Source organism: Pseudophryne corroboree, chromosome 10, assembly GCF_028390025.1.
Source record: "Pseudophryne corroboree isolate aPseCor3 chromosome 10, aPseCor3.hap2, whole genome shotgun sequence".
NCBI lineage: Eukaryota > Metazoa > Chordata > Amphibia > Anura > Myobatrachidae > Pseudophryne > Pseudophryne corroboree.
The window spans coordinates 172,810,123-172,823,673 of record NC_086453.1 but is presented as its reverse complement, the minus strand read 5'-3'; the positions used below and the strand labels follow the sequence as shown (position 1 = coordinate 172,823,673).

Below are 13,551 nucleotides of genomic sequence, written 5' to 3'. Positions count from 1 at the left end.
GGATCAGGGATCCTCAAGCAGCGTTCGTGGACGCACTGGCGGTTTCATGGAAGCTTCGGCTGCCTTACGTGTTCCCTCCAGTGTCACTCCTGCCCAGGGTACTACGGAAGCTCAGAGAAGGTGTAATACTACTTCCATTCGCTCCAGCGTGGCCTCGAAGGCATTGGTTCTCAGACCTGCAGGGTCTATCAACAGAGAGTATCCTTTTACTTCCTCAGCACCCGGACCTCCTCGTACAGGGTCATTGTGTCTACCCAGACCTGGCTTTGACGGCGTGGCTCTTGAAGCATCACTCCTGAGGGCCAAGGGTTTCTCTGAGGCAGGTATCCAGACTATGTTGAAACCCCTCATACCGGCCTCTGCTCGGATTTATTACAGGGTTTGGAATTCTTACTTCACCTGGTGTGCTGATAAGAATTAGGATGTCTCTACATCAGAACATCCAGCAATCTGGATTTTCTGCAAAGGGGCCCTGACTTAGGTCTCCGTCTGGCCTCCCTCACACAATTGCCCTGTCGGTATGGTTTCAGAGAAAAATTGCATCTGTACCTGACGTTCATACTTTCACTCAGGGCGTACTTAGGATTCAGCCTCCCAATGTTCCTCCTGTGGCTCCATGGGATTTGACTGTTGTACTGAAAGCCCTGCAAGAGTCTCCAATGAACCTCTTAAGTCAGTGGACTTTAATTGGCTCACGGCTAAGGTCCGGTTCTCGCTGGCTGTTGTCTCGGCAAGACTAGCGTGGGACTTAGGTGCTTTGTCCTGTCGTCCACCCTATTTGATTTTTTATGTGTCCGGGCAGTCCTATGAATTAAACCGGGTTGTTTGCCTAAGGTGGTGTTATCTTTTCACCTTAACCAAGAGATTGTGGTTATGGCCTTTATCTCTTCAGACTTATTTTCCAAAGAGCGTTCTTTGGATGTGGTAAAGGCTCTCTGTGTTTATGTGGAGAGGACTGCCTCTATCAGGAGGTCAGATACCCTTTTTGTCTTGTTTTATTCCACAAACGTGGATGGTTTGCGAATAGGCAAACCTTGGCCAGATGAATTAGAATGGTGATTGCACAAGCTTATGCGCAGGCTGATCTTTCCTGCTGCTATTTAAAGCCCATTCTACTCGTTTGGTTGTAACTTCTTGGGTGGCCCGCTGTGGCGTGTCCGCAGAACAATTGTGCAAGGCGGCTATGTGGTCCTCCGTGAACACGTTTACTATGTTCTATGCCTTTGATACTTCCGCCTCCCAGTATGCTTCCTTTGGACGCTGGGTTCTCATACCCGCTATGGCACATCCCCTCCCTTGAGGGAACTGCTTTAGGACATCCCTGATGTTTTCCTGTTGAAACCAATGAATCCTGCTGCAAAAAGGAGAGTTATGGAAGACTTACCATTGTTAACTCTCTTTCTGCGAGGTACATTGGTTCCACAGGGCTCCCACCCTGACGCACCTAGCTTTTATGGGTTTGTATGGCTTAATCCACTTGTACCTTCTCCTGTCGTGAGAATGTCGTTCTGTGTGACTAACATCTGCCTTCTCTCTTGCCTGCTCCTGCATTAGACTGGTTATCAAAACTGAGCTCCAGTGCCTGGAGGTTGGGTTTATAGAGGAGGCCCCAATGCATCCTGGGACAGCCTAAAAGCTTTAGCCTACACCCCAATGTTTTCCTGTGGAACCAATGTACCTCGCAGAAAGAGAGTTAATGGTAAGCCTACAATTACTCTCCTTATTTATTTTTTTAGGGCTGTGTGTCCCAACTCTATCGCTGATTATAATAAAAAAAAAATTCTTTTAGAGAACTGTAGAACTCTGAACTGTACTTTTCTTTGTGTGCGTTGGAGATGCTGATCCAATCTTTCTGTTTCACATTTCTAATTAAGACAGAGATCATCTAAAAAAAAGTAGTTCTTAAACTACAAGCATCGTTTAACTTTGCAATCCTGACTACACACATGTGCAATGGTGGTTTTCAAAAGCGACACCTGGCGGACGAACACCAGTATTGTACCCGATGGAGTCCTAATTCACTACACCAAAGGTTCCCAAACGCGGTCCTCAAGGCATCCCAACGGTCCTGGTTTTAAATGTATCCATGCTTGGCCACAGGTGACTTAATTAGCACCTTAGTCAATTTGATTTAACCATCTATGCTGAGCCATGGATATAACTAAAACCTGGACTGTTGGGGTGCCTTGAGGACCGTGTTTGGGAACTACTGCATTACACTGTAACTGAATACACCACATTGCAACAAGGCGCATGCAAACGTAATGCGACTAGTTTTTCGCACTACACGCCACACGGAGGATAGATGAGCATGGCTACATCTGTATTTGCAGATTAATGCTTCAGCTCGAAAGATTCTTGGTCACTGAGCATCGTATTATGTACTTTTGAGAGTTTTCAGTATAGTCTACAGCAGTGGTTCTCAAACTCGGTCCTCAGGACCCCACACGGTTCACGTTTTCCATGTCACCCAGCAGCTGCACTGTGTATCACCAACTGTCACATTTAAAAAATCTACAGGTGACCTGCAAAACATGTACCGTGTGGGGTCCTGAGGACCGAGTTTGAGAACCTGTGGTCTACAGTATACTTGGGCGATAATTTCTTCACCGTGGGTCTGTCGAGCCGCGGTTTATTGGGGATTTTGTTTCACCTGCCTCAGGCAGGCGAAACTAGAACTCCGATGAGACCCGGCTCGATAGACCCAAAAAAAAATATATACTTTTTCACTTCATAGGTCCTTGAGTTTTGTCCCTTTTCTCTGTGCATGAACAATGATGCAATTCACCCCAGCCTACCTAGTGGCCACCTGCATCTCTCCTCCAAGAGGTGGTGTTGGTGGGATTTGCTCGTAATTTTTCTTTCAGAGCAATCTATGGTTCCCCTACTTGTGGCAGCTCTAGTCCTTCAAAGACTGCACTTTTAAACATTGGGTTACAGTCAATCAGCAGGTGCAAGCTTCTTAACAAATGTTATGTCCCTTCTTTTCCTTCTAGGTAACTTTATTCAACACAAGTCAGGATGGCAATGATAGTCCTCGAAGTAGCCTTAACAACAGCCTTTCTGATCAGAGTGTGTCATCCCTAAACTTGAACAGTGTTGGCAGTGTACACAGCTATACGCCGGTGAGTAGACTATCTCCATACATTCTTGTTTCACACTTTTTCATCTAACAATAACAATGCTGGCTTTGGAAATTGTATTTTCACAAGCTGTTATGTTTTTTACCAGGCACACTTGTAACATTTGACATAAATCACTGATCCTTCAACGAAGGAAAGTCTGTATTTGGGTTGTATGCCGTGTTTAGCATTGCACAAGCCTACTGCTGTAGTACAAGGCAGATTAATCCCTAGACATAAAGCAAAGTACAATTGAGAGACTAATGGCGGCATTGTTATCTGACAAGGTTTAAACACTGATGAAGATTGTACGTGTAAAGGACGTTTTTCTTTTAATCTAAGCAATCTGACTAGATTGCTTACATTTTAAGCATGATCTATCCGTGTGTACCCCGCATAGCGATGTGCGGCGCTATCGCTGGTGATAAATTGGCCTGCATGCAGGCTCAATCTAGCAGGTCGCTCATTTCACCCAGCGGGTGAAATGAGCGGCCCCCCGCACGCTCAGCACACATCTTTCCGCAGATCTGCCTGTGAATACGGGCCTTTAGAGTAGACCTAATTCCTACATGGAATGGAGTTGGGCAACAAATACATTTCATATGTTACGTCGTGTTGCAAGGTCACAGTTCTGTAAGAAACAATAACAAACGAAAGATTACAAAGACCATTGATTTTGATTCATTCATTGATAATTTCTCTGACGTCCTAGTGGATGCTGGGGACTCCGTAAGGACCATGGGGAATAGACGGCTCCACAGGAGACTGGGCACATCTAAAGAAAGCTTTAGGACTATCTGGTGTGCACTGGCTCCTCCCCCTATGACCCTCCTCCAAGCCTCAGTTAGATTTCTGTGCCCGGCTGAGCTGGATGCACACTAGGGGCTCTCCTGAGCTCCTAGGAAGAAAGTATATGTTAGGTTTTTTATTTTCAGTGAGACCTGCTGGCAACAGGCTCACTGCACCGAGGGACTAAGGGGAGAAGAAGCGAACCTACCTAAGTGGTGGTAGCTTGGGCTTCTTAGGCTACTGGACACCATTAGCTCCAGAGGGATCGAACACAGGACCCGACCTCGTCGTCCGTTCCCGGAGCCGCGCCGCCGTCCCCCTTACAGAGCCAGAAGCAAGAAGGTGGTCCGGAAAATCGGCGGCTGAAGACTTCTGTCTTCTCCAAGGTAGCGCACAGCACTGCAGCTGTGCGCCATTGCTCCTCATGCACACCACACACTGCGGTCACTGATGGGTGCAGGGCGCTGGGGGGGGCGCCCTGAGCAGCAATATTAACACCTTGGCTGGCGAACTGACACCATATATAGCCCCAGGGGCTATATAGGTGTTTATTAACCCCTGCCAGAACTTTTACAATAGCGGGAGAAAGCCCGCCGAAAAAGGGGCGGAGCCATCTCCCTCAGCACACTGGCGCCATTTTCCCTCACAGCTCTGCTGGAGGGATCGCTCCCTGGCTCTCCCCTGCAGTCCTGCACTACAGAAAAGGGTTAAAAAGAGAGGGGGGGCACAAATTAGGCGCAATATATATATATATATATATATATATATATATATATATTATGCAGCTATAAGGGAAAACACTCTCTATAGGTGATATCCCTGTGATATATAGCGCTCTGGTGTGTGCTGGCATACTCTCCCTCTGTCTCCCCAAAGGGCTTTGTGGGGTCCTGTCCTCTGTCAGAGCATTCCCTGTGTGTGTGCTGTGTGTCGGTACTGCTGTGTCGACATGTATGATGAGGATAATGATGTGGAGGCGGAGCAAATGCCTGTGAATGGGATGTCACCCCCTGCGGGGTCGACACCGGTGTGGATGGACTTATGGAAGGAATTACGTGACAGTGTCAACTCCTTACATAAAAGGTTTGACGACATAGGACAGCCGGCTGCTCAGCTTGTGCCTGTCCAAGCGTCTCACATGTCATCAGGGGCTCTAAAACGCCCGCTACCTCAGATGGCAGACACAGATGTTGACACGGATACCGACTCCAGTGTCGACGACGATGAGACTAGTGTACCTTCCAATAGGGCCACCCGTTACATGATTGAGGCAATGAAAAATGTATTACACATTTCTGATAATACCCCAGATACCACAAAAAAGGGTATTATGTTTGGTGACAGAAAACTACCAGTAGTTTTCCTGCATCTGAGGAATTGATATGAGTTGTGTGAGGAAGCGTGGACTTCCCCCGATAAGAAATTGATAATTTCTAAGCAGCGTACCCTTTTCCGCCAGAGGATAGGTCACGTTGGGAAATAACCCCTAGGGTAGATAAAGCGGTTACACGCTTATTAAAAAAGGTGGCACTACCGTCACGGATACGGCCGCCCTGAAGGACCTGCTGATAGAAAGCAGAAAACTACCCTTAAAGCTATATACACAGACACGGGCATTATATTGAGACCTGCTATTGCCTCGGCATGGATGTGCAGTGTGGCAGCTGCGTGGTCAGATTCCCTGTCGGATAATATTTATACTATAGATAGGGACAATATTTTGCTGAAAATAGAGCATATAAAAGACGCTGTCTTATACATGCGTGATGCACAGAGGGATATTTGCCGACTGGCATCACTAATAAGCGCTATGTAAAACCATTGCCGGCAGACGGGGGTTATGGACTCGGCAATGGTCGGACGATGCCGATTCAAAACGGCACATGGAAGTTTGCCCTAGAAGGGGGTGGAACTGTTTGGGGATGGTCTTTCAGACCTCGTTTCCACAGCTACGGCTGGGAAATCAAAACTTTTGCCACAAGCTACCCCACAGCAAAAGTAAGCACTGTATTATCAGGTACAGTCCCTTCGGCCCCAGAAAAGTAGAGGGCTAGAGGCTCATCTTTTCTGCCAAGAGGAAAAGGTAGAGGGAAAAAGCTGCAGCACACAGCTAGTTCCCGGGAGCAGAAGTCCTCCCCTGCGTCCGGTAAGTCCACAGCATGACGCTGGGGCTGCTCAGGCGGACCCGGGTACGGTGGGGGCCCGTCTCAGAAATTTCAGCGCACAGTGGGCTCTCTCACAGGTGGATCCCTGGGTTCTTTAAACAGTATCTCAGAGGTACAGGCTGGAATTCGAGACGTCTCCCCCCCGCCGTTTCCTAAAATCTGCCTTACCGGCAACTCCCTCTGCCAGGGAGGCAGTGTTGGTGGCTATCCAAAAAACTGTATTCACAGCAAGTGATTATCAAGGTACCCCTCCTTCAACAGGAAAAGGGTTACTTTTCCACAATGTTTGTGGTACCGAAACCGGACGGTTCGGTGAGACCCATCTTAAATTTAAAATCCTTGAACACATATAACAAAAGATTCAAGTTCAAGATGGAATCGCTCAGGGCGATTATTGCGATCCTGGACGAGGGGGATTACAGGGTCTCTCTGGACATCAAGGATACTTACCTGCATGTCCCCATTTACCCTCCTCAAGATTGTGGTACAGGACTGTCACTATCAGTTCCAGATGCTGCCGTTTGGATTATCCACGGCACCGAGGGTCTTTACCATGGGTAATGACCGAAATGATGATACTCCTTCGCAAGAAGGGAGTTTTGATTATCCCGTACTTGGACGATCTCCTGATAAAGGCGAGGTCCAAGGAACAGTTGGTAAGGGGGTAGCACTTTCTCGGGAAGTGCTCCAACAGCAGGACTGGATTCTCAATTCCAAAGTCACAGCTGGTCCCGACGACACGTCTTCTGTTCCTGGGAATGATTCTGGAAACAGACCAGAAAAAAGTGTTTATTTCAATGGAAAAAGCCGAGGTGTTGTCATCTCTAGTCAGAAACCTCCTAAGACCGGGACAGGTGTCGGTACATCAATGCACACGAGTCCTGGGAAAAATGGTAGCTTCGTACGAAGCAATTCCATTCGGAAAGTTCCACGCAAGGATTTTCCAGTGGGACCTGTTGGACAAATGGTCCGGGTCCCATCTCCAGATACAGCAGCGGATAACCCGGTCGGCAAGAACCAGGGTGTCGCTGCGGTGGTGGCTGCAGAGGGCTCATCTACTAGAGGGCCGCAGATTCGGAATACAGGACTGGGTCCTGGTGACCACGGATGCCAGCCTTCGGGGCTGGGGTGCAGTCACACAGGGAATAAAATTCCAAGGACTATGGTCCAAACCGGAGTTTTTCACTTAACATAAAGTTTCTGGAGATTAGAGCCATTTACAAGGCCCTAAGCAAAACAAGGCCCCTGCTTCACCAGCCGTACTGATCCAATCAGACAACATCACGGCGCTCGCCCATGTAAACAGGCAGGGCGGCACAAGAAGCAGGAGGGCGATGGCAGAAGCCACAGGGATTCCCCGTTGGGCGGAAAATCATGTGGTAGCACTGGCAGCAGTGTTCATTCCCGGAGTGGACAACTGGGAAGCAGACTTCCGCAGCAGACTCCACCCGGGAGAATAGGGACTTCATCCAGAAGTCTTCCAAATGCTGGTAAACCGTTGGGAAAGACCACAGGTGGACATGATGGCGTCCCGCCTCAATAAAAAAGATATTGGGCCAAATCAAGGGAACCTCAGGCGATCGCTGTGGACGCTCTAGTGACACCGCGGGTGTACCAGTTGGTTTATGTGTTCCCTCCTCTCCCTCTCATACCCAAGGTACTGAGGATAATAAGAAAAAGAGGAGTAAGAACTATACTCATTGTTCCGGATTGGCCAAGAAGGGCTTGGTACCTGGAACTTCAGGAGATGATCTCAGAGGACCCATGGCCTCTGCCACTCAGACAGGATCTGCTGCAGCAGGGGCCCTGTCTGTTCAAAGACTTACCGCGGCTGTATTGACGGCATGGCGGTTGAACACCGGATCCTGAGTGAAAAAGGCATTCCGGAGGAAGTCATTCTTATCCTGATCAAAGCCAGGAAGGATGTCAGCCTGAAGTTCAGACGTTGTAAGGGAGTGCTGCATACTCAGCCCCTTTTTTTGTGCCCCAGTGGCACCTTGGGATCTCAATGTGGTTTTGAAAGTCCTGGAATCACATTGGTTTGAGCCACTTAAAACCGTGGATTTAAAATATCTCACATGAAAAGTGGTCATGTGTTGGCTCTGGCTTCGGCCAGGCATGTGTCAGAATTGGCGGCTTTGTCATAAAAAAGCCCTTACCTGACTTTCCATATGGATAGGGCAGAGTTGAGGACTCGTCCTCACTTTCTCCCGAAGGTGGTATCAGGTTTTCACTTGTACCAACCTATTGTGGTGCCTGCGGCTACTAGGGACCTGGAGGATTCCAAGTTACTGGACGTAGTCAGGGCCCTGAAAAATTATGTTTCCAGGACGGCTGGAGTCAGAAAAACTGACTCGCTGTTTATCCTAGATGCACCCAACATGCTGGGTGCTCCTGCTTCTAAGCAGACTATAGCGCGCTGGATTTGTAGCACTATTCAGCTTGCGCATTCTGCGGTGGGACTACCGCAGCCTAAATCTGTAAAAGCCCATTCCACATGGAAGGGGGCTCATCTTGGGCGGCTGCCCGAGGGGTCTCGGCTTTACAACTTGGCCGAGCTGCTACTTGGTCAGGGGCAAACACGTTGCAAAATTCTACAAATTTGATACCCTGGCTGCGAAGGACCTTGAGTTCTCTCATTCGGTGCTGCAGAGTCATCCGCACTCTCCCGCCCGTTTGGGAGCTTTGGTATAATCCCCATGGTCCTTACGGAGTCCCCAGCATCCACTAGGACGTCAGAGAAAATAAGATTTTACTCACCGGTAAATCTATTTCTCGTAGTCCGTAGTGGATGCTGGGCGCCCATCCCTAGTGCGGATAGTCTGCAATACTTGTAAATAGTTATTGTTACACAAATCGGGTTGTTATTGCGAACCATCTATTCAGAGGTTCCATTGTTATCATACTGTTAACCGGGGTTCCTATCACGAGTTATATGGTGTGATTGGTGTGGCTGGTATGAGTCTTACCCGGGATTCAAAATCCTTCCTTATTGTGTCAGCTCTTCCGGGCACAGTGTCCTAACTGAGGCTTGGAGGAGGGTCATAGGGGGAGGAGCCAGTGCACACCAGATAGTCCTAAAGCTTTCTTTAGATGTGCCCAGTCTCCTGCGGAGCCGTCTATTCCCCATGGTCCTTACGGAGTCCCCAGCATCCACTACGGACTACGAGAAATAGATTTACCGGTGAGTAAAATCTTATTTTTTCCCTTGGGACCAATGGGCACTTTAAGAGTTTAATAGTGTGGGCTGGCTCCTCCCTCTATGCCCCTCCTACCAGACTCAGTTTAGAAAATGTGCCCGGTGGAGCCGGTCACAGCTAGGGGAGCTCCTAGGGGCTTATCTAGTTTTATTATTATTTAAGAGCTGTTAGGCAACAGCCTCCCTGCTTCGTGGGACTTAGGGGGGGGGGGGGGGGGGGAGTAGGATCCAACCCTTGAGTTTAATGGCTCCTATCTCCGCTGACAGGACACTGAGCTCCTGATGGTGATGATCGCAAGCCCCCGAGGCGACCACTCACTCCCGCAGCATGCCGCCACCCCCTAACAGAGCCAGAAGATGTGGTGGTGAGTATGACGCCGGCGCCCCGATAAGCGGGGCGCCGGTAGGAATGGCGGCACAAGGGTGGGAGTGCAGTGCTGGAGCAGCGCTCCAGAGGGCTCAGAGGTACATGTTGTGCGGCGCTGTGAGGGGCGCCCTGGGCCAGCGCAATACCCTAACACTGGTCATCTAAGCTAACGGGCTAATCCCACTGTTAGCAACAAGCACACCTCAGGCCAGTATAAAATAATAGATGCAGGAATACAGGGGGGCAGGGCTTCTCCTCAGAGCGGATCCAGCACTCACCAGCTCTATTTTCTCCCTGCAGATCACACTACAGAGACGCAGACAGGGAGCTGCTGCCCTCCACTTAACTCCAGTTATCCTCTGCGGTACCAGGATGTTATAGAAAGGAAGGGGGGGGGGGGGGGGGGAGAGTGTTATTCACTGTTTAATCTATTAAGGTTACTCAGTCAGCGCCAGGCATTTATCATAACAACTGCCTACTGGGGCTCTTTGTCTCTCTGAAGGTACTTTGGGGGAAACTGTGTCTGACATGTGTGTGTGTGTGTGTGTGTGTGTGTGTGTGTGTGTGTGTGTGTGTGTGTGTGTGTGTGTGTTATATATCTCACATTACCATGTCTAGGGACTCTGTATCTTGTGCTGCAGAGTGTGTGTCTTCTCCAGAGGAATCTATTCTATGTACTCAGGAATGCAATATACTGTCTCAGCCTTCTGAATCCGAACCCCCATGGGTTGCTTCTATTAAGGGAATGATATCCCAGATTTCATCTAGGATAGCTCATAATGAGACTGAAACACAGGTTTTGAAAAGATCTGTAGAGGTTTTGTCGTATTCTGCTTCCGCTACCTCATCCAAAACCCCTGATACATATCCTAAAAAGCGTGCTCTTGCCCAAATAATGCAAGTCGACACGGATACTGACTCTGATACAGGAGACGGTGAGGAGGATATACTGGGGGGTGAGGCATCCCTTGCTAAGGGGGTGCAACTCTTGATTGAGGCTATTAGGGACATCGACCGCAAGATTGAGACTACACTCAAATCTTTATACACAGCAAATGGCGTAGCTTTAAGACCCACTATTGCTTGTGCATGGATTTCTAAAGCCATAGTAAAGTTGTCAGGCACTTTACTAAAGGAGTTAGATTCTATGGATAGAAGCAACATTGAATTGTTTTTACGTCACATACAGGATTCTGCAGGTTTCATGGTGGAAGCCATGAAAGACTTTGGACATCTGAACGCAAGGGCTTCTTCCATGGCTGTCTCGGCACGCAGAGGACTCTGGCTGCACCAATGGTCTGCGGATGTGGAATCCAAGAAGTATGGAGAACCTACCCTTCACAGGTCACGCTCTGTTTGGGTAAGCGTTAGATGCGTTGATCTATACGGCAACTGTGGGTAAGTCCACCTTTCTTCCCTCTGCAACACCACCAACTAGGAAATCATATCCTACGTCTGCAATGCTAAAGTTAAAAAGTCCAAATCCCCTTCCACTTTCTTTAAAGTTGGTCGGGGGGAAATCCCGAAATCCTGCACCGCAGGTTCCCAGGATCAGAAACCTGGTTCTGTTTCCTCAAAATCCTCGGCATGACTGTGGACCTCCCAGCCTGGAGATCGGGCAGGTGAGAGCAAGACTAAGAAATTTCAGTCATGTCTGGGCGTCCTCATGCCTGGATCCCTGGGTACAAGATATTGTTACCCAGGGGTACAGACTGGAGTTTCAATAACTCCCACCTCACAGATTCTTCAAATCAGGCTTGCCAGCTTCGCTGACAGAAAGTGCTATCCTACAGGAAGCCATTCAAGAATTACTAAGGTCAAATGTCATTGTCCCAGTTCCACCTCACCTGCAACACAAGGGTTATTACTCAAACCTGTTTGTGGTACCGAAACCGGACGGTTCGGTAAGACTGATATTAAACCTAAAGTCATTGAACCCCTACTTGAGGGAATTCAAATTCAAGATGGAGTCTCTGAGGGCGGTGATCTCAGGTCTGGAGGAGGGGGAATTCCTGGTATCTCTGGATATCAAGGATGCGTACCTTCACATCCCGATCTGGCCGCCTCACCAGGCTTATCTCAGATTTGCGCTGCTGGACTGTCACTATCGGTTCCAAGCTCTGCCGTTTGGCCTCTCCATGGCACCGAGAGTGTTCACCAAGGTAATGGCGGAGATGATTCTACTCCTCCGCAAGCAGGGTGTGAACATAATTCTTATCTGGGCGATCTACTAATAAAAGCATCTTCCAGGGAAAAGCTGTTACAGAGTATTGCTCTCTCAACTCAGCTGCTCCAGGATCATGGATGAATCCTGAACCTTCCAAAATCGCATTTGGAGCCGACAAGGAGGCTGTCCTTCCTGGGGATGATCCTTGACACGGAAGTTCAGAGGGTGTTTATGCCAGAAGAGAAGGCGTTGGTGGTACAGACAATGGTCCGGAATGTCCTGAAGCCAGCCCGGGTATCGGTTCATCAGTGCATTCACCTTCTGGGGAAGATGGTTGGCCTCCTACGAGGCTCTACAGTACGGAAGATTTCATGCACGGTCTTTCGAACTGGATCTCCTGGACAGATGGTCAGGATCTCATCTTCACATGCACCAGAGGATACGGCTGTCACCGAAAGCCAGATTATCGCTCCTCTGGTGGCTGCAAACTTCTCACCTACTAGAGGGCCGCAGGTTTGAGATTCAGAATTGGATCCTCCTAACCACGGATGCAAGTCTCAGAGGTTGGAGAGCAGTCACCCAAGGGGAAATCTTCCAATGAAGGTGGTCAAGTCTGGAATCCATCCTTCCAATTAACATTCTGGAACTAAGGGCCGTGTACAGCGGTCTTCTACAAGTTGCGCGTCATCTGAAAGATCAGGCAATTCAGGTTCAGTCGGACAATGTAACGACAGTGGCCTACATAAACTGACAGGGTGGAACGAAGAGCCGAGCTGCAATGTGAGAGGTAACAAGAATCATCCTCTGGGCGGAAAAGAACGCGGTGGAGCTGTCAGCAATCTTCATTCCGGGAGTGGACAACTGGAAAGCGGACTTCCTCAGCAGACACAATCTCCATCCATCCGGGAGAGTGGGGCCTCCACCCAGAGGTGTTCGCAGAGGTGACAAGTCTTTGGGGCGTACCCCAAGTAGACGTGATGGCCTCATGCCTCAACAAGAAGCTTTGTAGGTACTGTTCCAGATCGAGGGATCCACAGGCAGTGATGGTGGATGCCCTGGTAACTCCGTGGGTGTTCAAGTCAGTGTATGTGTTCCCTCCACTTCCACTCATCCCAAGGATTCTCAAAATAATCAAAAGAACAAATGTTCAGGCGATCCTCATTGCTCCGGACTGGCCAAGAAGGGCTTGGTACGCGGATCTTCTGGGGTTACTGCTGGAAGATCCGAGGCCTCTTCCTCTTCGAGCGGACCTTCTGCAACAAGGGCCGTTCGCTTATCAAGACTTACTGCGGCTACGTTTGACGGCATGGAGGTTGAACGCCAGATCTTAGCTCGGAAGGGTATTCTGAGCAAAGTTATTCCTATCCTGATACGGGCTAGGAAAGGAGTAACGTCAAAATATTACCATCGGATTTGGAACAAGTACGTGTCCTGGCGTGAATCCAAGAAGATTCCTACGGTGGAGTTTCAACTTGGACGGTTTCTCCTCTTCCTGCAAGCAGGAGTGGATGTGGGCCTGCGCCTTGGCTCCATAAAGTCCAGATTTCGGCCTTGTCCATTTTCTTCCAGAATCAATTGGCTGCCCTCCCTGAGGTTCAGACTTTCTTGAAGTGGGTTCTGCACATCCAACCTCCCTTTGTGCCTCCTACGGCACCTTGGGATCTTAACGTGGTACTGCAGTTCCTGCAATCGGATTGGTTCGAGCCTTTACAGGAGGTTGAGGTCAAGTTTCTTACTTGGAA

General features: G+C 49.0%; 1 protein-coding gene across 3 annotated transcripts in view; it reads left to right on the top strand.

Moving 5' to 3' along the window:
- The window catches only part of FOXJ3 (forkhead box J3), an 886,133-nt gene that overhangs the window by 720,337 nt on the left and 152,245 nt on the right, over positions 1 to 13,551 (top strand). For all 3 annotated transcript variants that reach the window (XM_063942940.1, XM_063942939.1, XM_063942941.1), the window contains exon 7: positions 2,997 to 3,125. In XM_063942940.1, coding sequence (XP_063799010.1) covers positions 2,997 to 3,125 — 129 coding nt within the window. The remainder of the gene's footprint in view (positions 1 to 2,996; positions 3,126 to 13,551) is intronic.